General features: G+C 41.5%; 3 protein-coding genes across 3 annotated transcripts; 2 read left to right on the top strand and 1 right to left on the bottom strand.

Annotated features, from left to right (window-relative positions):
* Positions 1 to 837: 837 nt before the first annotated feature.
* Positions 838 to 2342, bottom strand: cldn1 (claudin 1; the record flags this gene model as incomplete). Its single annotated transcript, XM_080836515.1, has 4 exons — positions 838 to 994; positions 1097 to 1181; positions 1323 to 1487; positions 2120 to 2342. 4 exons carry the CDS (start codon positions 2340 to 2342, stop codon positions 838 to 840), a joined length of 630 nt encoding a protein of 209 aa, XP_080692641.1.
* Positions 2343 to 3427: 1085 nt separating this feature from the next.
* On the top strand, positions 3428 to 5026 carry LOC308363698 (uncharacterized protein; the record flags this gene model as incomplete). Its single annotated transcript, XM_080836526.1, has 1 exon — positions 3428 to 5026. One exon carries the CDS (start codon positions 3428 to 3430, stop codon positions 5024 to 5026), a length of 1599 nt encoding a protein of 532 aa, XP_080692652.1.
* A 1343-nt stretch (positions 5027 to 6369) lies between these two features.
* kdsr (3-ketodihydrosphingosine reductase) lies at positions 6370 to 24532 on the top strand. Its single transcript, XM_080836540.1, has 10 exons — positions 6370 to 6705; positions 8890 to 8979; positions 9423 to 9479; positions 9704 to 9769; positions 9894 to 9989; positions 19001 to 19192; positions 19462 to 19545; positions 19726 to 19809; positions 20185 to 20286; positions 21335 to 24532. Exons 1-10 carry the CDS (start codon positions 6523 to 6525, stop codon positions 21455 to 21457), a joined length of 1077 nt encoding a protein of 358 aa, XP_080692666.1. The 5' UTR covers positions 6370 to 6522; the 3' UTR covers positions 21458 to 24532.
* The last annotated feature ends 483 nt before the right edge of the window (positions 24533 to 25015 follow it).

Genomic DNA, 25015 nt, shown 5'->3' with positions numbered 1-25015 from the left:
CCCTGAGGCCATGTAAATGGCACATAAACAAGCTTAAGCTTGACCACACCCATTCCTTTTTAAAAGTCTGATTTGTGTTGATATTCGTTCACTTCAACCATTTGTTGAAGTACAATGACAAAACAAAGCACAAGAGAGCAACGCAATAAGCCACAAAATAACTTGACTGGTTGCATTTTTTGTTTTATTTTGATCTCCTCCTGTCCTTTGGTGTTTGGAAACAGAGTTCTGTGTGATCATTGGAGTATCACAGACTTGTTTGTGCACGCTCAACAGAAGCATGTCCCTGCAGCTCCCCGCCCTACATGTCAGGGTGGGATGACTCGCATGGCTGTGAGCGAGAAGAAGGGTGACACAGACCGAGAAACGCCTGTAATCAGCGTGTGACAATGGCTTGTTTTGCAGGCAGACATCATGAACTTTTGCAGACCTGTCATTAAATTGGTGTTCTCTATAACAACAACATGTAACAATGCTCATCAAAATCTGACTCCACTAACTTTATAAAGTTGATTTCAATCTACAACATTTTATTCATTTTTATGTTAATTGAGGGACACATAGTCACCAAGGTGTATTTATTTTATATTGAAATGGTCTCAAATAACTGCAATGTATTGAGACAAAACCACACAGTAAAATCAATAATCAACAACAAACATCAACATCCCAACATAACATAGCAAAAAAAAGACAGTCAATTTTTTTAAATCCCAGGCCCAAAACATTATACTTTTCGAAAATGGCAGAAATGATACCACAACACCACAAACCGATCTATTGTGTTCACGTCCTGATGATCTGTCAGTTTCCCATCATCCTTTCACATGTGTCTTCCTACACATGTGAGCCTGACTGACCTCCACGAGATGCGGGGTAGTTTGGTGCTTTTCCCGACGCTCCACTGCTGCAGTTGCAGCACAAGAAGCCTCCTCCGATTATTGTGAGAATAGACGCTGCCCATCCCACAAAGAGAGCGGCACCAAACTCATACCTGGCATGTCAAATCACACCTTGCATTAGTAAACACTTTGGATCTAAATCCGCTACATTAAGACAGAAATTTCAACTTAGAGATGAGGGTGCAATGTCAAACCTGGAGTTTGTTGGAGTGAATGGGTTGTAGAAGTCCTTGGCTATCTTGTGTCCATACATGCTGGTTGCAACAAGAGAAGTCAGTCCTATGAGGGTAAAATCAGTCGTGAATGTGAATGATTTTTGTGAATGATTGAACGATTGAATGATTGAGTGAATGATTTTTGTCATGATAGAAAACAATGTGTTTCATGCTGTGGATGAATCAAAGCTGTATGGTAAGTGACCTCCTATAATGAAGAGAATTCCTCCTGCCAGGGCAATTTTGTTTTTCTGTTCCTTCTCGTCAGCCAAGCATGTGGTGCATTTCATGCCCACCACAGCCACCATTATGGAGATGAACGTCAGCAAGATGGCGAACACCATCAGGCCACGGGTGGCCTGCAGCTCACCTATATGACAGACACACACACCACACACACACACACACACACAGAGAGAGAGAGAGAGAGAGAGATAAAGAGAGAGATGTCAATGTTTGAACATTTACATCATAAAACAAACCAGTTACAAAGCAGTTTAGAAGTGAATTAAATGCTTAGGCATCCCTATGAACTAGGCAAAAGAGAAAGAAAGACAGATAGAAAGAAAGGGATAAATACAAACACAACCCTTCTCCCCTGAATGTTTTGTGTTCCAAACCACATCTTATGTTAGCCTTTTTTATCCTTTAGCCTACGTTCCTACTTTAATGTGTCTTATTCAGTTGCAGTGGAAAGTTCAGTCTACTGAACAATGCTGTATCTACGTGCATTCAGTTCAGTGAAGGTATTCCGAATATGCACGAACTTGCCTCAACAGGTTGGGGTCGCGTAAGACGTCAAGAAACCCCACCCTTGGATTATAAATAAATACTAAGTAAATGCGTTTCACAGGCAATTTAACGCTTAATGCACCCAACTGATAATTTAAATAAATTCTTAAATGAACATATACTATTGAGACTTGTAAATACACCTTTCAAATAATAATAATAATACAAAATAAATAAATAAATAAAGTCGTTAAAAGTAGGCTGTCTTACCTGGCAGCTGAAGTAACGAATCGTACGTTTTGCATTGAATCTGCCCAGTGCTCTGAGACACACATGACTTCCAAAGTCCTTCGTACATGGCTTGGGCTGTTATAATATTGTCGCCCGCATATGAAGATGCTTTCCATTCCACCATAACAGTCGATGCAATTATTCCAAAAAGGCCCAGCATAGCCAAACTGAAACCAAGAAGTTGAACCCCTCCGTTTGCCATATTTGCACAAACAGCCCAATAAAACAAACGCCTATTCGGTAACCAGAAAAAATAATAGTGACACTGCGTTTCGGTGTGTCTCACAAGTCGCTCTGACTGCAAAAGGTTCCCCAGAGTGGGCATCCATGGGATAGGATGCTTACATTTCCAGGAATTTTTGAGCTTCATGAATTCTATGCCTTCTGCACGGGTTATAACGCCACCTACTGGTTATTTGTTGGATAGCTTTTACTCAAAGAAGACTAAAGAAACAACACTGTAAGGCCTTCACTGAATGAAATTAAATAAAACGAAAAACTAAATTTAATATAACATAATATAGCTGTAGAGGGTGGATTGATTAATCTTGTTTTACAGTACAGCACTCATATTTCTCCATGTTCTTACCAACATGTATTTTAAAAGTCTACCATGTGAATTTCACTATACCAATATTTTTTGTGATATTCAGATGGCATTCATGAAAAGATAATTAACATAAGCAACATAGGCCATGTATTACTGTGCCCATGGCTGGGGACATACCAACAAAACTGTTGTCTTGTGTTCCTTTCCCAGGAGATGATGTAATAATGTAACGTCCAATCCCAAAAGAGTTCTGTTTTGGCTAGCAAATATTTGTTGTGTGCGTAGTGTCTTTTCACTCTAATTCAAAGAGAGGGAATCGCATTTCTCCGCCTCTCAGTGCTGAACATAACGGTAAGTTATGGCTTGTTCCTCTTTATGAGCTTTCTCGCAAATCAGAATGATGAATATCTTTGAGACCTTTTTTATTCAAGTCTTTTGAAAGAGAATATCTAAATGCATATTGTGCCATTTTATGGTCAGAGTATAGAGAACTCATGTCAGAACACATGAAGTGTTTGTTTTGCCACCTCAAGCAATTACAGACTTAAAACAATAACATAGTATTATAGAAAATGGACCAGCTCCAGACACCAACAGGCAATTGGTTAAGTGAATTTTCGTGTGTGACACCTTTAAAGTTTACATATCTGCTACATTCTAAACAGCCTCTGTGAATGCTATTTTATCACACTTTTGCGACAGCCCTAAAACCCTTCTTATTGTTCAACAGAGCAAGGATGACACACTTCTATAGAGTCGCTCTATTCCTGTTACTTTTGCACTGTTGCCACATGAGCAGCTGTCCTCCCCAGTGCCAGTGCTTCCTGGGGTCAAAGGTTATGTGCTCTGAGGAGCGAATGAACTTCCTGCCCCCAAGCCTCTCCCCACAGGCGAGAGAGCTCATAATCATAACCTCTGGCCTCACAACCATGTCCCCCAGCAGTTTCCAAGGGAGCCCTCAGCTAACTAAGCTGGCCATAATCAGCAACCCTCTGCAATTTATCTCCCCTCTGGCCTTCAGCGGTCTCACAGAGCTGGAGGAGCTGGAGCTCAGTGGAAACTACCGTCTGGAGAGTGTGGAGCTTGGGACGTTTAAAAAACTTGCCAACCTAACGAGGCTCCTCCTGAACAACAACAAACTGTTGAAACTAGATAAAGGGCTATTTGATGATTTACTAAACCTGGAAAGTCTGGAGCTGAGGGGCAATGAATTTGTCTGGCTGCCCAATCTCATCTTTCGCAACCTTCAAAACCTCCATTCCCTGGATCTATCGATGAACAAGATTTTTTCGGTGGAGGCCACCCTGTTGAGTGGCCTGCCCCAGCTGCAGGCCCTGAAACTAGGCCTCAACCAGATAGGCACTCTTCCATCTGACATGTTTAAATATGTTCCAGGACTAAAGGAACTCAGTTTGCAGAGTAATAGTATCTCAAAACTGTCAGAGGGACTTTTTACCGCCCTGACCAAATTGGAGGAGCTGAATCTTCGAAATAACCAGTTGACTGATGTGAAGGCGGGCACATTCCCCTTCAGTCTGAAGGAACTCAACCTCCAAGGAAACCAGCTCACCTCACTGTCACTTGGTAGTTTACCTCTACTCATGGATCTGGTGCTGTCTCAAAACAGCCTCATGGATCTTCCCAGCGACCTGCTCAGGAATCTAACTTCATTGAAAGAACTGGATCTATCTGAGAACCAGCTCTCATCTTTTCCTGCCACCCTTTTCTCAGGCCTCTCAAAACTAATTTCCGTCTATTTGCACAAGAACAACCTGACCTTTTTGGAGGCTGATTTGTTCCAGGACCAGGTGGAAATGGAGCGTCTGACTTTGTCTGAGAATCGACTACAGAACCTTCCCCATGGCTTCTTTGATCCATTTCTGGAAACAAGGAATGTGATTACTCTCCGTGGTAACCCGTGGAATTGTGACTGCAACTTTACATATCTGTACACCTGGCTGGAGTTCGGAGGTTACCTGGTTGAGGATCTAAGTCGGACCTACTGCAAAGGTCCTACTGCCCTGAGAGGACAAAGCTTGGTGTCGGTAGAGAGTGATCAGCTGGTATGCTCCTATAACTCTAGCACAACTAAACCAGTTCCTGCAGCTTCACTCCAACCTCTTGACAAGGAAACCTTCCCACCAAATCAAGCAAATCAGTGCATCCTACAGGAGAACAACGGTGTTTATTCTGTCAAATGCACAGTGACAAAATGCTCCAGTCTTAAGATTGAGGCCCATATTTATGGTGCTGATGGAAGCACAACAGATTATATTTTGAACAAAGAATGGTCTGAATCTTCATGTGTAAATGGCACCATAACTCTCAATGTTTGAATGTTTGAAATTAGTTATTTTCAGAAAAAGAGAATACTGTTGCTCTCAGGATGAGGTGAGGTGTATAAAACCATGGTTGAAATGAAGAGGTAAGAAATTGTTGGTCCACACACTAAATAAATGAAGACTTAGTCTGTCATATTATTTCATCCTTCTTTATTTAAAACTACAGGCTCAGGAGCAAACATTTCAGCTTGCTGCTATCCTCAGTGCCACCGTTGGTCTAACCTGGATTATTGGTTATGTTCCCCAAACCCCTTGATTAGTGGGGGACATAACCAACACCTTACAGCCAGCGGAGAGTTGTCAAAACATGGTCATAATGCTCCAAAGCTGAGGTTAGTCTCATCATCTTTAAGTGTCGCTTTGTCAACTTCTCTCCACAAAAAAGGGGATCAATGGGTTTGTCAAAAGGTTATTTGTCTGTGCTTTGTAGTCTTTTCTATAACCACTTTGGGTAATGAGAATCATCCCCCACCACATAGCACTGACAAACTGATAAGCAAGGTAGATGAACTTCTGCAAATATTCAAAGTACAAAATAAGTTTGAACAGAGATCCCCACTCATTCAGCCTTATCATGAGGAAGGGCCAATGATTTTTCCTCCAGAGGCATGGTGTACAGTTAGTCTACGTGTTAAGCTTGTACAACTTGACTTAGATTAACTTTGACTCATTTAGGATTTAGTAAAGGGTAGCCCACATGTCCAATGCCAGACTCAGTGGAGCAACCTGATGGTATTCAGTAAAAGTGTAGGAGCGAATGATTTATTGGTTCTTTTGCAAGGGGTTTACAATGCAGTTGCCAATTCTGAGTGTGTGCGTGTGAAAGTCCAGGGTTACTGAAAAAAGGAGAGGTTGGGTCTTAGTAAATGAATGATCATTTAAAAAATGAATTTCCCTGTACAGTTTGAATGTCATAGAACAATTTCAAACCGTTAACACAAACATCAATAAAGTTGTAATGTAGGAGCCTAAATTTAGTACATAGTCGTGACTCGTGATGAGCGAGTAGAGACATCACAACATTTTGCCAGTCAAAATGTGTTGACATTTCTCCGCCCTCACACCTACGTCACTAACAATAAGTCCGGAAACGAGAGGGGATCTGGGAATAGAAGTTGAGTTTATCTCACGCAAAGCTAAATTGTAACGAAGCCCTGTAGGTGAAGGACTACAAGTCCCCCAAACGTTCTCTGTTGTTTGCAGCATCCCGTGCAAGATCCACAGATCGTGTTGAAGTGTACAGAGAAAGCAGTGCCAATTGAAAACACGGGGTTAAGTTGTTGCAGTCTTCATCTTTCCTGCAAAGCACTATCTTGAAACGTTGCCAAATAGCTGTTTTGCAACTGCAGCTCCTCCCTTGCAAGGTTTATCGCCACCACCCTCTCACTGGGGAGCGCCTATTACCTTTGGCTGTTCGCTCCTCCCGAGTCCAGTCAGTATCGTTAGCTAGTTAGCTAGCTAGCTAGCTAGCGACATCGAAAGATTGACCCATGTCCTCTGAAGAAGTCTCATCGATATCGGATTGGCTCTGGCTGAATTCCTGGTGGCTACTCTTGCCGTTCATCATGCTACTAGTTGTTGCTGCATTTATCGTTGCCTTCGTGTTGCTGCTCTACATGATATCACCACTAATAAGCCCCAAACCTCTGAAACTGAACGGGGCCCACGTCGTGGTAAGCATTACATCGGGAGCAGTCATATCATCAGCCAAATTATATTAAGCAACATGTTGACTTGTGCAGTTGTCTTTTTGTAAGAAAACGTTAACTAGTTACCTAGTTAGTGATTCATTCTGGCTAGCAATACGCATACGTCAACAGCTTGCTGACCTGTGAAGGATGATGTCTGTCTACAGATGACCTTTGCTCTAAATCGATCATTTATATCATCTGTGGACAGTTGTACCATGGAGATGATGTGTATCGTTGTCTGTAAAAAACGCATTGAGTTGATCAGCGGCTGATTTTGTTATATTAGGTGTGTGTGTCTCTGTTTTCATTACTGTTGCTTTTGCTTCATTTCATGCTAGTCATGTGGACTGCTTCAACACTTCCCATATTTGCCTTGTAGCATATTTTCTTACAGTAATATTCATAACAAGGCATGCTTATGCAAGATGCAGGGTGATGATGTGTCTTTCATACAGAGTATTGCTGGCCTGGTAGTCTGGTGGCCTTACAAAAAATGTTTAGATGAATCCTGAACAGGTCCAGTGGCTCAGTGTTGTTTTTATGACGGCGCCTTACTGGGACTTTACATCCACATTGGAATGCCCTTGCTTTGGTCGTCTCAATATTTGCCCTGATCCCACTATTCCCATGAAGATACAGCTGGATGTAGTGTTAGTCGATGGACCAGCTGGACTTCCTGCCCATTTAATCCTGTTACTCCTGGTGGTGTGCCAATGGCCAAGCCTCCCTGGCAACGCATTGCACCTGGACACAGGTTCCCTGTCTTCCCCTCATAACCTAAGCCAAAATGATCCTTCATGTTGAATCCATCTCTATGGGCTGATCTTCACTGAACTGTGTTGCTTCTTTGGACCACCATTCCACTCTTATGCTGTCCGGCTAGGAAAAAGGGGCTGCTCAGATTTGAGTCTGAACCATTACGATCTGTTTATGAGGCAGTATATGATTTCATTAATAATGAAATATAGCTCAGGGTTCAGGAGGTGAGGCACTTTAAGAATTTAGCCTGCTTGAGAGAATATGTGTCTGTCTGACGGTTAGATAGGGCTAGTGCTTGAAAAAGTTTGCATTGCTGTTCTTCTACAAGGAATAAAACTCAAACCCACAAATGTTTATTGTTTCACATCTGCTATTTGCTTGTCTTATTTAAGGGCTCGTTCGTCATGATCATCTTTTTTCTATTTGTTCTGTCTTTAGTAGTGTCCTTGTTAAAGCACGTCATGCCATGGTTACATCAGGGCATTATTTATTTAATGATAAAGCACCTGATCACGCGCTGCCTTCAGAAATGGTGATTTTCATATACTGCCAGGAAAGTGTACAAGGAGAAAGCAGTGACATTTTGTAGTCCATGTAGGCCTTGCAGACTTCTCTAGGTTATTTTGATGTCTGAGACTGGTTTGACAACATTATATCCTGCTAGTGATATGCAAGCTTACTGGATTAAAGATCAAGTGAGTAAAGTTATTAAAACTTTCAACAAGATGTGGGAATGACTAGAGCCCTGCAGTATGGCATCAGCATGACACATTAGCCACACTAGAGTATATTGTGATCATCACAGATTTGGGATATGCTTGGCACCTGAATTTGTTACAGAACCTATAACTGCAAATTTTGCCCCCGAAAATTCACAATTAAAAATGTGATTCTCCTAATAAGGTACTCACTCTGTTAATGTGATTTTAGAATACTTCCTAGAGTCACATCCTGGATTATGAATGCACTACCTTTAATTATCCAATAGGCTCAAAGCGCAGTGAAAGTGAGAGGTGTTAAATGGAATGGAAATGAGCCCCAGTGACTAGTGACTATGTTTATGGCAGAGATAGTCACACACACACACTCTGAATTCTATCTCTGCATTTACCCATTCAGGTTAGTGATACACACAGTGAAGCACACAGTGAAGCACACTAACTCGGAGCAGTGAGCTGCCTTTGGCGGAGCCCGGGATCAGTGATTGGGGTTAGGTGCCTTGCTCAAGGGCACTTCAGCCGTGGATGTGGGCATGGGAGAGCAGTGGTCTACCACTTCCCCCTCCCACAATTTTCCTACTGGTCGGGGAACAAACCGGCCACCCTACGGTTTCCAGCCCGAAACCCTAACCAGTAGGCCACGGCTGTGTTGTTCTGTTGCCTCACCTACTTTCTATTTTGCCAACAGGTAACTGGCGGCTCGAGTGGAATTGGGAAGTGCATCGCCATCGAGTGCTATAAGCACGGGGCCTTCATCACGTTGGTGGCACGCGATGAGGTGAGTGGACCGGACAGAGTTCTGTGGGAGGATAGGGTGTTTTGATAGTTAGTCTCTTTCGAGACTCTTCTCACGGTTGAGGCTTTTAAGGGTTCAAAAATGCTTTACATATCTGCATGGGCAGGTCTGCCTTTTTTTACTCTATTGCCAGGTGAACTGCGTAAGGTGTTTAAGTATATACATGTATAATACACTTCACTCTACACAGCACTCAGAAGACGTTTAAGACCATATGGTTTGATCCGAACTGTCTTCATGTTCACCCTGGTATTCTACTGATGGTAGTTGAATGACTGACTGTTACCAAAGTGGGATGAAATGAAAAATGATTTTAAATGTTTGGGCGCCCATGTTGCTCAGTGTTAATAAGTATTGCCGTCTTAAAGGTTTTTTTGGAATTAATTTAATTATTTTGTGTGATTTAAATGTATTTCTCTTCACAGAGCAAGTTACTCCAAGCAAAGAAGGAAATTGAAAATTTTGCAATAAATGATAAGCAGGTGGGTACCAATAGATGGTTCATTTCTGCATTTAGTGAAAGGGAGTTCTGTAATTAAGAAAGCGTTGCCACTGTGTCCTTTTGGTTTATTCTCTGCGTTTTCTGCTATATGTAGATGCTTCTTTCTGAGTAACATTGCACTTTAGCATGTTATGCCAAAATAATCTTGTAGCTTTTTTACTTCTGTAGTTACCAAAGAATTTTTTAAATTGTCTTTGTCCTTAGGTCGTGCTGTGCATATCAGTCGATGTGTCCAAGGATTATAGGCAAGTGGAAAGTGTCATCAAACAGGCATGTGAACATTTTGTCTGTAAAATCTCCACCCCACGTGAATTCCATCAAATAGGTGATGTGTTGGGTTAATATGGGGTTGATTTGTTGGGCTAACATGGGTTTGTTGTGTCCTGGCTTGCAGGCTCAGGAGAAACTGGGACCGGTTGACATGTTGGTGAACTGTGCCGGCACCGCCCTCTCTGCGAAGTTTGAGGAGGTGGAGGTGGACCGTTTCCGGGTAAGTCCGCACAACAATGGCGTGTGGGTGGTGGTGGGGGTGGGGGTGGGGGTGGGGGTGGGGGTGGGGACTCTGTTTGGAGGATGTACAGGAAATATTGCAGGATAAAACATGTATCAAGTCACTTGAGATATGAGTGGTACCAGAGGTGGGACAAAGACAGTGTTTATCAAGTAACTAATAAGCTTCAAGTCTTAACGATGCAGAGATGTCCACAGCAAGCCTGACGTCAAGGATGACCAAATCCAAAGTCCATGTTTCAAGTCTTAATCAAGTCATTGTGCAGTTAATGTACACAAATACTGAATGCCTTTAAAAATATAAATAAACAGCATATTTTCAAATGAACACACCATACCAGACTTCCAAAATACCAAACAATCAGAATTAATATTTAGAGTTAATAATGATTGACAATATTCAATAATAAAATTAATATTTTCATTTGAATTTGTTGCTTTTAATTGGATTTAGGCTAATATGTTAGCATTTCTGGTTGAATATACTGTTAGATGGAATGACCTGAGAGAGGTGTGAATGAGTTCTCACCTCCCCCCTTCTCTTGGTCATATCAAAGTGTCTTCGATATCCCTTTCCTCCATGAATACAGGCCTCTGTACCAATACATGCCATCTCTTAACCAATTTTCCCTGTGGACAAATGTTTTGGCGTGTCCTGTCTCAGAGGTAGTAGACTGATACATATTCATGGATGGATGGGGCTATGGGGTGACCCCCTTTATGCTATGGAGGATATATGGCTGACCAGATAAGATATAGGTGAAGCCTTTGAGTTAGGGATGCACGATATTGAATTTTAGCCGATATCCCATATGCCGATATTTACAAGCTCATTTCGGCCGATTGCCGATGCCGATACCGATATATACACCTCAGCTTTTTAATTATTGAAAAGTCTCTCCTGTACTAGAATTAATCTGTTATTATGCTAGGGTATTGCTGTAAATACAGGACATTACAGACTTGATTTGTATCATTTTAGAAATAGACATTCACATATGAAACTGAAATGGTTTCAAATATGGAAGATTTATTTATATTTTCACGTCACAATTTTCATACTTGAACAGTACCTCCTTGAACTTGAACAACTACACTGGAAATGCAGCTTGGCTTACTTGGCAAGCTAACGTTGGTTAACTGACTTACAGTTTAATAACGTCCCTTCTAGGATTTCTAGACTTATCTATGTAACGTTATTGCCAAGTTAGCTGGATAAATTCCATATTTGGAAAAGTAAGCCATGTACAGATAGCGTGGGCTCGTGACATAACGTTTCACATCCCGTGAAATGAGGTATCATCAACTTCTCTGGTGTCACGTAGCATGCTTGGCTAACTTTGCAAGCTAACCTTGGTTAACTGACTTACATATTAATAACGTCCCTTCTAGGATTTCTAGACTAATCTATGTAACGTTATTGCCAAGTTAGCTGTATAAATTCCATAAATGCAAAAGTGAGCCATGTACAGATAGCGTGGTCTTGTGACATAACGTTTCACATCCCGTGAAATGAGGTATCATCAACTTCTCTGGTGTCACGTAGCATGCAAGCTAACAAGCTAGTGTTGTCTAACTAACTCCGTAACTTATTAACGTCTATTAGCGCGACAGGTAATGTTGTAAAGCGTTTTTTTCTTTAGCAAGACATGAGTAAAGATTGGTTGCTCTGGTCTCTTGCGCCACTGGCATGAGTGAACTTTGTGTGCTTAGCACTATGGTGCGTCTTCAGATGTTTAATCAAATTGCGTGTGTCAAACGAAGTGCTTTCCTTTCCGCCCCTCGACACCGTAGCAGTGCAGATCTTACACTGTGCCTTACTCCTGTCGTCATCATTTATCTTAAAATGAGCCCAAATCGCCGTTAAAGGCACCCAGTGCAACTTTATAGGCTTGAGACTCGAATAATAAACATTCAATTTCTAGTCTTTTTTTACACGTAGTAAGTTTCAATAACTCCATACAATTACATATCGACATTCAAGGAGCAAAGATGAGACGTCGTTGTGTGGTGAGAACTGGAAGAAAATCGTAAACAACAACAATCGCCGGTGGGGAGAGGCCATTTTTCCATTGACTGGAATCCTGCTCTTTTTATTGGTGGCACCAATAAATAAAGGGCTACGCTCTTGCGTCTAGTTTTAGCGCTCTTTTTAACGCCCAAAGTATCAAATAATGATGCAAATGTGCTAATATGGTGAAGTAAATGTCATTATCATAAAGATTATCTGCATTGTTGGGAACGTTCACTTTCTACTTGACAAGATCAGTTCATAGTTTTCAATTTTTTAAATGAACTAGTTCAGCTCAAAGTTCATAATTCAAAATGTTTAACTTAGTTCACAGCTCCAAAAAAATAACTAGTTCAGTTCTTTTTTTCAATATGTTGCCAGCTATATTTTTTCTAAAATCTGTATCTGTCTGCAATACGGCTCTCGGCCTCTATGCAACTTCGGCGCTCTCACACCTTTCCAGGCATAGACAGTAGAGGAGAAGAAAGCACACGCGTTCAGACGCAACACTGGGTATCCGTTTTTGGTATTGGTAATTCAAAACGAGTATGACTATTTTAACGAAGTATCGACCCAATACCCGATACTGGTATCGGTATCAGTGCATCCCTAGTATTCGCAATGTGGACCGAACCATCAGGTTCAGGGTATTCGCAATGCGGATCGAATGTTTCCTGTTCAGCTCCCTGGCAGAGGCCATCATATTGACTGCTGCATCTGTTCCCAGACATGTGTCAGTTTTTGTTTGATTCTCCATTCCTCCATAATTGAAGCCTTGGCTACTGCCAAGTGTGCAGCGTATGGGCTATTGGTAATTTCTGTACTCCCTAAAAGCAATGTTTTAAAGGCAAAACTTTCTGTATTCCTTAAAAGCACTGTGTTAAAAGGACACTTTGGGTATTATTTAACCTTGGCTGTATTTTCCCATCTTTTTGGGTTAAAATTTTCACAAGGGACAAAAGTGATCAAAACTGGTTCAATATTGAGTTAATCGCTATAAGTGGCAACCGCTATACAATGTAATCCTATGGATTAATCGTCATCAAACTAAAAACTTTTTTCCCCGCCACGAACAGGCTCATAAGAAGTTTTGTAAGAACCTGACTTCATGGGAAGACCTGTGTCTGTTTACCTCAATAACTAGCAACTGCAGAACATTATTGTTATTGAGGTACAGTTTTTGAGGCTAACAGAGATATACAGCTTTTGAGAGCCCTATTAATGATATGACGGGTGATGGCAAGGTATGCATCCATGTTCATGGATGTCTACTTATCTGCTGTGAAGCTCACTGCAGCAGCTTTCTCAACTCAGGCCTTGGCTTCGTCTTCTTGGCTTTTTAGATTTTTTTCTTTAAAGCCTAAAGACATTAGATTAGTGTTTTTATTAGTGTTGAATAAAAGCTGTGAAAAAATATTTTGTGCATGTATCAATGATCACATACACACCTGTCTTGTAGGCAGAACATATGTGGGCCATTCTACCGAATTGGTGCAAAGTCAGGCTGGAAATATTTTGAATTGTTTTATGTTTTATTCCAAAAACTTTGTCTGTATGTACATGGTACCATATCTAAAGTACACATATCTAGTAAAAGAACAGTCAATTTTTATATTGTATTTTCAGAATGTGTTGGAATGTTTTTCCTCTTCCAAAAATTGTCACTACCGAAACATCACATTTACTATAGTAAAACAGTATTATTATTGACCTGTTCAGATTGTGTTTCCTTCCCTTCTCTGAAGAGTATTTTTACAAATATTTCTTGAAGGTTTTCACAATGAAATCCATAAAAATGAAATTTTTACCAAATTTTCAAGTTCAATTTATTCAATTCATCTGTTTCGGTAGTGACTGCACTGTTTTGGTAGTGACTGCACTGTTGGATGGATGTTCATTTCTCTCCCAAAATCTTCCAAAAGGTCCTCTGGGCCGCCCTTTAGTCCACACAACACATTTATTTAAAAATGATGGGATTGAACTACTTACCATTTCATTTTGTCACTACCGAAATCATCAGGTCACTACCATATGTTTCGGTAGTGACTGTTAAGGTAGTGACAATTTTAGCTAACTTTAAGCATAAATAAAGAATTCTAGCAAGCACACGGCTTGCAAACAAATCTTTGAAGAGGTGTACACACATACAAACATAAGATTTTGCATGAAACCCCAAAAGGTTTACTTAATTGAAGAAAACATGGGTTTCGGTAGTGACAATTCTTAAGGTTACACGACGATATTCAGACTTTGGAACACATTTATATAAAAACTATGGGATTTAGCTACTTACCATTCAACCATGAGGGACAGGGATGCAGTGTCACTGCATGGTCAAAAATGCAGGGTCGTGGCTAAAACACAGGCTCAGCCAATGGACTAAAACTCTTGTGTTTCGGTAGTGACATGAAAACTGGGGACATGATTTTTTGAGTATAGTTTATTTATTTAAAAATTAAACCCACAATAAATCTAAATATTCCAAGTTCTGTTTAAGCCCAATCATAAAGATCTTTGAAATTAGATAATTTAAAAAAAAATCTAAAAAAATTGAAAAGTGTTATTTACAGGCATTGAAATTTAGATGTCAGGGTTGGGGACAGCTACTTCCCAATAGAAAGTACCCTATAAATGATGATTTTGTATATATTTAGCTTATCAATCTCATTTAATGCATTGGGTTTATATAGACAATAACATTTTCTTAGTAAATATCTATGCCTAAATACCTAATATTGTTGAGGGACTGCATATTACACGAATTCGGTAGAATGGCCCATGTATTATCCAGTTTGTTGACAAACCCCCTAAACTCTTCATCCTCGACCAGGGTGAATGGCTGGCTGTCTTTACCACTATGGAGACAATTGTAATTCAAAATATGAAAATTGAAATTAGGCACATTTGCTTGTATCTATTTTTTTAACAAAATTAGCTAATTGGTTAGGCACATTAGTGGCACGGTGGCTCAGGTGCTTGCACTGCTGCCTCACAGCAAAAAGGGCATGAATCCCACATGGGGCGCTATTGGCTCTGGGGGGCAGGTCCTCCCCAGATCTTCAGTGCTCAGGTGGGCTTCAGTGCTCAGTGATCTTCCAGGCCTTTCTTAGTGGTGTTTGCATGTTCACCCCGTGTTCACAAGGGGTTTCCTCCACTTTGAACCCCAACAGAAAAAACATGCAACAGAACACTCTTCGTCGGTCCCCGACCAAGACGGATGATTCACCTCACCTGGTCCCCGGGCGCCTAAAGGCTGCCCACTGCTCCTGGGGTCCTGGAGGAAGGACTGTCCCGGATGGGATAAATGCAGTAGCTAAATTTACAAACGACCTCAGGCCTCAAGTGTGTGTGTGTGTCCTGTGTCACCTCCATGTATCCACGTGTGCAGTCTGTCGCTTGTGCGATTGAAGTCTGACAATTATACAATTATATTATATTAGTACAGTAGCCTCGTCAGACTTGATGTTTTAGCCATCCTTGAGCAATTCATCCACAACTCCATAATTGCTACACATTTATTTGATCATGACCGTCTGTTTTTATCAAAGAGCTCCTCAGGAGGTGTTATTACGTGGTGTAGGCAGTAAGTTCACGACAGACAAGTTCGGGACTGATATGCTTTACATCTCCAGTGCCAAAGACACTCTTATCACCTCCTCTTCTTTGCTCTCAACTCCCTCCAAATCCTGGTTTGGCCCTGACTCCAAACAAAGCAGTGTGGGTAATGCAATCAGTACCGTATTTTCCGTATCAGCACCGTATATAAAATGCATCACAGTTTTTTTAAATGTAATTTTAAAAAACAAATCTGTGTATTGACCGCACCTGTGTATTAACCGCAGTTTATTCAATGTTACATCATCGTGTTATGTAAAACTTAATGCTATGTAGTTGTGGTGCAAGCACTACCAACCATTTAAAAGTTGTATGGGATGGGCAATTCAAGCTAAAATGCTACACCCTCTCCTCACACGTGTGCACAAATAGACATAGGCTACCTCATTCCCGCTCGCAGTGAAAACCATGCATTTATGTAGTGTTTATTTAGTGTTATGGTGTTGTGGGAATAAACACTAAATGTTAAATTTGAATCGTTAATAGATACCCTGGCAACTTCTGAATGAATGTGTTCGAGAAGGGCAAAGGTGAAGGGGAGACATTCATTCATTACATGGAGAGCACATGGTGGCAAGCACCTTGAGACTTCTTTGCATTTTAAAGTGTGCTATATAAATAAAATCCATTATTATTATTATTTATCATAACATTGGTATCAGAGTAAGCACTCGCTCCACTGATATCCCATAATTTCTTTCAGGATTGTTACATGTCTATGTGGAGCCATTTAATCCAAAAGTGGTTGTGATCACTCATTTCCATTTGATTTCAAATCTAAACTCAGCCATCTTAGAGTAGATGGGAGTCCCCAGCGGTCCTCTTGAGGTCTGGAGCTATTTCTTCATATAGCTGCTTCTGGGGGTAGAAGGGGTAGACACTTTGCACTGATACTCTTACTTTCATAAACTTAAAAGTAGGAAAATTATGTCATTATGTGCTTTGAGAATTGTGTATGGTATGATTAGGTATTGTGAAAGATAAGGTTGTGAGTGAAAATTAATAATTCAGGAATATATAGGCTCTTAGGTGTCTACAAAAAAAAAAACGATTTGCAAGCTGCTGTATTGGTATCTATTTAATGCATTACATTGCTATTTCACATGGCTACATTACCTCACCCCCCCTGTGATATCTGAATAGTGATCAGTTCACCCAGAAGGGTGTTAATCGCATCAAGACACAAAAGATGAGAAGGCAATTACAGACTTAATGGACCTAAACGAAACTAAGAGTTTAAAATCTGAACATAACTTCACATGAATGTGCAGCTACAGTGCCCTTCAGAATTATTGGCACCCTTTAGTAAAAATGAGCAAAATGTGATGCGAAAAAAAATCGTTATGGTTTATCCTCATGATCTTTCATTTAAAATATTCACAAAATTATAACCTTTAATTGAAGTAACATCACTGAAAGAAACATTAAATTCATGAAATATCATGAAACAAATATTTTTCTCAAAAATATGTGTGCCACAATTATTGGCAAGCCCTTCATTTAATATTTTGTGCAGCCTCCCTTTGCCAAGATAACAGCTCTGAGTCTTCTCCTATAATGCGTGATGAGGTTGGTGAACAGTAAACACATGGCACAGGATCTGAAACCATACCTCCATACAGTAGCTCTCCAGATTCAGAGTTTGACGCTTGTGGACTCTCCTCTTTAGCTCATCACAGATTTTCTATGGGGTTTAGGTCGGGGGACTGTGATGGCCATGGCAAAACCTTTATTCTGCGTTCGGTGAACGATTTTTGTGTGCTTTCGGATCACTGTCCTGATAGAAAGGGCCAACCACAGCCCATTTTAAGCTTCCTGCTAGAGGCTGTTATGTTTTCAGTTATTGTCTGCTGGTATTTGATAGAGTCCATGATACCATGTATCTTAACAAGATGTCTAGAGCCTTCGGAAGCAAAACAGCCCTACATCTAAGATCCGCCACCAAACTTCACAGTGGGTATGAGGTGCTTTTCTGTATGGCTATGTTTCTGTCTACGCCAAACCCACCTTTGATGTTGGTAGCCTAAAAGCTCTATTTTGGTCTCATCTGATCATATAACTTGGCCCCATTGAAAGTCCCAGTCACATTTGGCAAACTGTAGGCGCTTTAGTTTGTTGTTGACAGCAGAGGCTTTTTTCTGGCAAATTATAAAATTTTCTAGGGGTGCCAATAATTGTGACACACATGTTTTGGAGAAAAATATTTATTAAATGTCAAAAAAGAAATCAATAATTTTACTGCAATAAAAAGGTAAGATTTTTGTGAATATTTTGAGTAAAAGAGGATTAACAGAAAATAATTTGTTTTCAAAGCCTGTTTTGCTGATATTCACTAAGGGTGCCAAAAATTCTGGAGGGCACAGTAAATTATAAAATGAATACATATTTTTCACTTAATTTGGAGTCAATGTTTTTCAGCGTTTCAGAAATATGAGGATTGGCTGGGGAAAAATGAAAAACACTTTCAGAAATATATATATTCCATATATACATGAACGTTTCAGAGGTCATCCTTATGGTGATTTATTATTGTATTTGTAAGTTTTAAAGATGCCTTTTAGTCTGTCGTTTTCTTTTCAAAGTCTGTCATTCTTCATGGATGTTGCACTGTTTATCCTAGTCAGCCGGATTTAGTCACTCTGTTTAACTGGTGAGAGACAAAAGATGACAAACCAGAGACAGTAGGAAAACAACTGATTGGCAGGCTGTGATTGTAAAAGTTGCAATGATATTTGAATTAGCAAGATAAGTAAACTTAGCCGACTAGCACACTTAAATTACACCTTAAGCACCTTTAACGTCACCTAGCAAGGCTGAGGGCGTTGAAAAGACTTAGGACTAAAATTACCGATAGATAACATTAGCTTGTCGTTGCTAGCTAGCTTGCTAGTTAAACTTTGGCCGTGTGAATGGTCTAGTAGTAAACACTTGAACATTGGAGAAACAGGAACATTTTTCATGTTAACTTGTTACTGAGACTAATTTTATTTGATTGTACTTACTATACTCACATTATATATTTTGTTGTTTCAAAATATATCTATATGTTTCAGAATATATTTTCACCCACCCCCCGCAATCTGAGCTGGGGGAGGTTCATAGCTCAAGGTCTCTTTCTATGGAAATGGAGTTCTTCTTGCCACCGTTGCCTAGCGCTTGATATCGAGGGCTCAGCCCTTGGGATCAGTGAAGCCCATTGAGACTATGTCTATGGTTATTGGCACTACTTAAATCATTTAATTAAATTGAACAGCTGTACCTATCCTCTAGGTGCATAAGTGTACATGCTGTTGTCTGCTTCTCCCCTCTATGAGCAGCAGGCTCTCTGCTCTCATGTTCTGATAAGCTGCCTCTGCCTCCAACAGAAACTGATGGAGGTGAACTACCTGGGCAGCGTCTACCCGACCCGGGCCGTCATCACCACCATGAAGGAGCGCAGGATGGGTCGCATCATGTTCGTCTCCTCCCAGGCCGGCCAGCTTGGCCTGTTCGGGTACACCGCCTACTCCCCGTCCAAGTTCGCCCTGCGTGGCCTGGCCGAGTCCCTGCAGATGGAGGTGAGGGGGTGGGGTCGGACACTCAAAGCCCCTGAGGGTGTCTGTGGACGCCAGACCAGTCCCAGCCTAGCTACGCTAACCATTACATAACCTTACATAACCTCACATATGACCGTAATATTCAGTACAGGATGTGAAGTCACACTTTAACTTGGGAATTTATATTTTTTATCATATTTTTCAGTTAGTTTTGTGGGGAATGTAATGGAGAAATCATCATGAGTGTTTATAACTTTATTTCGTGGTAATAATGGGACTGTTGCCTGCAGATGAAGCCCTATAACATCTATGTGACGGTGGCCTACCCCCCTGACACTGACACACCTGGCCTGGCAGAGGAGAATAAGTTGAAGGTGAGACAGACCAAAGGAAGGCCTGCATGTCATTCTCATTACTATAGCATGTTCTAGGCAAGCTCTCTCTTGCCAGTGTTTCATTCTCCTTGATCCTGTTAAATGAAGTCCACTGTAATTTGATTAGGTAAACTAAACTCTTCCTGCACGCTGTTATTAAATGTAGTTTTTCCCTGACAGCCCTTAGAAACTAAGCTGATAGCTGAGACGTCAGGGGTGTGCCAGCCAGACCAGGTGGCCAAAATCTTTGTCAAGGACACTGTGGTAAGGAAAAAGTGAGAGGCAGACATGCTGATTCTGTCTGTCTGTCTGTCTGTCTGTCTGTCTGTCTGTCTGTCTGTCTGTCTGTCTGTCTGTCTGTCTGTCTGTCTGTCTGTCTGTCTGTCTCAGAGTATGCAAGTTCATGAGTGACTTGAATAAAGACTTGCAGTGTCCTTTATAGTTCTAGTGCTTTTGGAGAAGTGTGCAAATATAAATATGTTATAATTGAACGTACATAAGTGTGCTAGTCTTTCTCATGCTGTTGGAGAAAAATAGCTTCTCTGCTGGACCATAAAATCTCTCCCTTAGATGTATTTGTATGTGTGTTAAGTTCTATAGATTGTGTGTAACCTTTGTGTGTGTGTGTGTGTTTTGCAGCAGGGGAACTTCAGCAGTTCAGTGGGGCCTGATGGCTATATGCTGTCCGCTCTCACCTGTGGGATGAGTCCAGTCACTTCCATTACAGAGGGCCTACAGCAGGTACAGTACACACTGCTTCAGTACAGACTGTGCCCAGTATTAGCAGAGAGAAAAATCATTTCTGCAGCCAAGGAACATGGGTACTACTGAGCAAGGTTTCTGGTGTCTGCCTGGTAGAATTTATATATTTAAAATATAAAGATATATATATTTAAAAAAAAAAAAAACATAACTTGAAGACATGTCCAATGATACGCATCCAAAACATAAGATGTATCCTTAAGCAGGACATTTGTGTTGTAAGTAAATCAAAGAAAACAATAACAGAACTATATTAAACAGTATAAAATCATATTATTATCTTATTTTATTGATGGATGGGTTTCTCTCTCCCATTAGACAGTGTGGGGAGAACTGATTTGACCCAATCACGTTCCATTCTCTGTGAAGCTACACTTTGAGCTACGCCCTCCTCAGGCCACAATGAATAGAAAACCTAATTTTGATTGGCAGACACATCAGAGTGATTAGCCAATCAAATTGCTCTATTTCTACAAGAAGGGCGTTATCTGTCAGAGACATCAGCAGCTCTTTGGGTTTGTTAAGTAGCCTATAACCTGACGGTAAATGCCAGCAACCTTAAGAAGGCCAAGTAGGCTTATTCACTTCACTGGGCCCCGTAAAATAAATTCTTTATGGACACTGGACTGGCAAGAAAAAAATCCTAGTGGGAACGCTGCTGTTGTACCTACACTATGGCCTCAGGTAAATATGCAATAAAGGAATATGTATGAATATGTATTTCAGAATGTCTGCCATGTTTGGTGCGGGAGGATTGTGGGTTTAAAACCCTTCTTGGCCTGGCTTAAATTACCTGCCTGACATACTGAGTGATAGTTTGTCTTCACGTGAAGTATTTCTCTGTGGCTTAATGTCAGAGACAACCAGAGAGATTTGACTCTTCATCCTCAGATGCTGTGCTTCCTCCAGCACTAGTCTTACATGTAGAGAGATGTGAGTGCCCATGATGCTGTGCTTCCTCCAGCACTAGTCTTACATGTAGAGAGATGTGAGTGCTCATGTTGCTGTCCTGCCTCTGTCTCTCTAGATCGTGACCATGGGGCTCTTCCGCACCATTGCCCTCTTCTACCTGGGCAGCTTCGACAGCATTGTGCGCCGCTGCATGATTCAGAGGGAGCAGCAGTCCAGAGCTGCCGAAAAGAAGGAGTAACACTGAACCCCCTCCTCCCCCCCATCACTGAACCTCGTCCTCTCCCCCCCATCACTCACCCCTCCCCCTGCAGCAGCACCATCCCCTGCCCAGAGATGCTAAATAAGCCCCCTACCCCGCTAGCTGCAGCAGGCAAGTGATGACTCTCCCTCAGCTCACCAGAGGAGGACCACGCAAACAGCAAGCAGGGGCCTCCCCACCGGAGCCATGTAGTGTCTGTCTGTGTCTCCTGTGGTTCTGTGGGAGTGTGTGTTGTTTGTTGTTCTCGTCATTCTTAATTGTTATTCTTCAAAGGAATCGATATTTAATTTCAGAAGAGATTGATTCTTCAGGTGACACTGTTTGAGGTTATGTGGAAGCCTGTAAGTGCGTGTGTGTGTGTGTGTGTGAGTGAGCGTGAGCGTGAGTGTGTCTGTATCTGTGTCTGTGTGTCAATGCCTGTTTAAAATTTGACATAGTTTTGGGAGAGAGGATGTCTAAAGCATTTCTGTGCTTCCCACAGCGCTCTCATTCCTTGCATGCTGCAAAAGCTGAAAATGTGACGGCCAGCCGGACCGAGAGCTTTTTTTTGTTTTGTGAATGAGTGACTCAGTGAGTGCATTAGAAAAGCTCTCTGTCCATCTAAAGCACATCTTAACACAACAAAGCTATTTACACAGTTTTCACAGAAGACATAGGAGAGAGCTGTGTAGGAGTGTAGTGTTGCTTTATGGTAGTGCGTTAGTGGGGCGCCACGCTGGAAGAAAAAGAGCCTCGTGCCATACGGCTTTCTGCCGGAGTTTGTTATGTCATGTGATTATGCCAAATGTCTACTTGTCCCCTCAGAAGCATTCGGGGGGCTTTGCCGGCGAAGCACTCCTCATGTGAAGGGTCCACCCCTCACATCCCTTTATAAAAGCAGAAATAGTCACTCTTTGTCTCTAAACACATGAGCTCACACGCTCTCTTCGTCTGTATATATGCTATATTCTATATGGAAGGGTGTATGCGCCTAGATGTCTTGTAGAGTAGAACTTTACAAGCCTTACCTTGTATGCCTATGTTGGCAGTCCTGATGGAGATCTTAACGGGGTGTGTGTGTGTTTGTGTGTGTGTGTGTGTGTGTGTGTGTGTGTGTGTGTGTGTGTGTGTGTGTGTGTGTGTGTGTGTGTGTGCGTGTGCGTGTGTGTGCATGCGCGTGCTTATGTGAATGTGAATGTGTGGATGCAAGTTAGTGTAGGTTTTACATGACCTCAGGAGCTCTGTGATAATTGAGATTGCTGGATGGTGTCAGTGAAAGCCATGTGAGGGGGATTAGACTCGCAGGTACGAGTCATGACCTCCATTGGCCAGAGGAGGGAGCTGGAGAGCTGATATTTGAATGGCTGAGGGCTTTTTCATGTGCTGCACGCTGGTGGTTAGTGCTCTTCCTGGGCGCTGACATCGTCTGTCTAGTGATCTAGTCAGTCATAATGTAACATCTTTGACCAGCTGCAGTCAGACAAACCCTCTGGTAGTGTCCAGCTGTGCTGTTGTCTTTTCAGAGAGAACTTGTCCAGCCTTGGGCAAATGTGGCCTTCAGGTAGTGACCGATTGAGACGTCAGATTGAGGATGCCATTTCAATACGTTGTCCCGCACACTTATGAAAACATTTTGAGTGGACAGAGGCATCACAGATGTGACTGCAGCTCAGGGGAAGGTCTCCCCCACATTCATCCTCATTAGCCCCAGGTCTGGACGTCTCATCTGTAGACCAGGCAGGCACTGCCGATTCTGAGTGGACCAGGTGGATGGTTTCAGTAAGTGTGTGGTGTTCTCAGTGAAGTCCCCTCTGACCCCCTTCCTCTATTTCCTCTGTGTCACTCCATTCCCTGTCACTCAAACACAGTACACTAAAGAAGACGAGAGACAGAGGGCAGTGAAGGATGAAAGAGAAAGCTTGTCTTCCTTTTTTTTAAAGCATCACTTAGGAAGAATGTACTGCTTATACAAATTACACTATTGGGGGGAAATAATAGATATTTGCTTTGTTGTTGTTGTTTGTTTGTTTGTTTGTTTTGTTTATATTGTCTTTGGAAATGGCTTCACCTCATCCCAATGGCAATTTGAGAATCAGCTGGCTTAGTGAAGTGTTGATTTCGGTTTCAGTTGAATCGGATTCAGTTGATTGCATTTGTTCGGCCCGTGCTGCGCTGCTGCTGTTTAGAGAAATTAAGCGAAGGCAGTCAGGCGCTACTAGCGTGGCGGCCCATTCTGCTGTAAGAGCCTTAAGAGATACACTGCATTCAGTAATACAACGCCTAGAAGAATGGATCCGTCCACAGCTAAATGTGGCTTAAATTCGCTTTAGGTTTGCAGTCTTTCGTTTGATTAAATCCATGTTTTTTGTCCATTGGGATATATATTGCTTGCTCAACTCATCTTGGTTTTTGTGTCGTTGTTGTTTTTTGCTTTGCCCTTTTTTTACATAAGGCCTTGGTAGGACCCAAAATATGAAAGTGAGAATGCTTGACTCGGTCTGATGATGTTCTCATTTGATGTTGGCACAAGGTGGGGGCATTCTCCAGCACAGCATAGCGATCTGTATCAGGTGCTGATTAGCCGGTTTTAAAGACGCATCATCGCCGTCTCATTCTCAAAGTAGCGACTTTTAATTCAATAGCCAGCTGGTACGTAGCTAGCTCCCAGAGAAGCAATCATTTTTACCCTGATGTTTTATTTTCAACACCTTTTTAAGCTATGCAAAACTAGCCTAAGCTCACCGTGTATTCAAACATTACACATAAGACAATTCCTGTGCAACATTCCTTATCGAGGCTAAGCTCTAGGTTTCTTTTTTGTTATGTACGGCTGAGAGGTATTTAAAAAAAGAAAACTGAGTTTATTACCACTAAAACACTGGAATGCATTCCTTTTTGGTGCAGTCTTCTAGGTCTCTTATCCTCTGTTGCGCCTTTTGCTTTAATTGTTTGTGTTGCCATACTTGTATAAATTTCACCTTGTGTGCCATTGAGAAGTAAAAAAAAAAAAGGAGAAAGTTGTTGCTTTGTCTTATTTTCTTACATGATACAAAATAAATAACTTTGGAAAATCTAGCCTCTGCATCTCTCTGTTTTCTTTCATGTGGTGTGCGTGTGCTAGAGAGAGAGAGAGAGAGAGAGAGAGAGAGAGAGAGAGAGAGAGAGAGAGATGGGTGCACCTGATCCTTGTGAAGTACTTGTGTGCATTGGAGATGAGAGAGAGAGAAGGAGCGAAAGATAATTCTTTTTTTTCCCTCCCCACTGAGTACAGCTTAGTGTGTGTCTGTGCCTCCTTGGTTTGGGGATATGAGTGACTGTGTGTGAGGCAGATGAGAGCTATTTCAGTTTAGAAGTCACCTTTGATCTTGGGTCTCTTTCTCTCTCTTTGAAAGTGAAGACAATGTCATACCCCTATTCTCTCTTTAAAATAGTACCTGGACCCTCAGGGTAGAATAAACGTAACCACGACAGATTTAACAGACACTGAAATTGGAAAATTATGCTGATGGGTACCACCAGGCCGGTGGTGAATACAAATTTTCTTAAATCAAATATTGT

The sequence above is a fragment of the Sprattus sprattus genome (genome assembly GCF_963457725.1).
Source record: "Sprattus sprattus genome assembly, chromosome: 4".
Lineage (NCBI taxonomy): Eukaryota > Metazoa > Chordata > Actinopteri > Clupeiformes > Clupeidae > Sprattus > Sprattus sprattus.
Note: the sequence above shows the minus strand (reverse complement) of the source record. Positions and strands in the feature narration are given on the sequence as shown.

Excerpts from the sequence above, each read along its gene's own strand:
- kdsr (XM_080836540.1), top strand. The coding sequence starts at position 6,523 with ATGTCCTCTGAAGAAGTCTCATCGATATCGGATTGGCTCTGGCTGAAT. Across the intron at positions 9,770-9,893 it reads TGGAAAGTGTCATCAAACAG|GCTCAGGAGAAACTGGGACC; the intron begins GCATGTGAACAT and ends CCTGGCTTGCAG. Across the intron at positions 19,810-20,184 it reads TCTTTGTCAAGGACACTGTG|CAGGGGAACTTCAGCAGTTC; the intron begins GTAAGGAAAAAG and ends TGTGTTTTGCAG.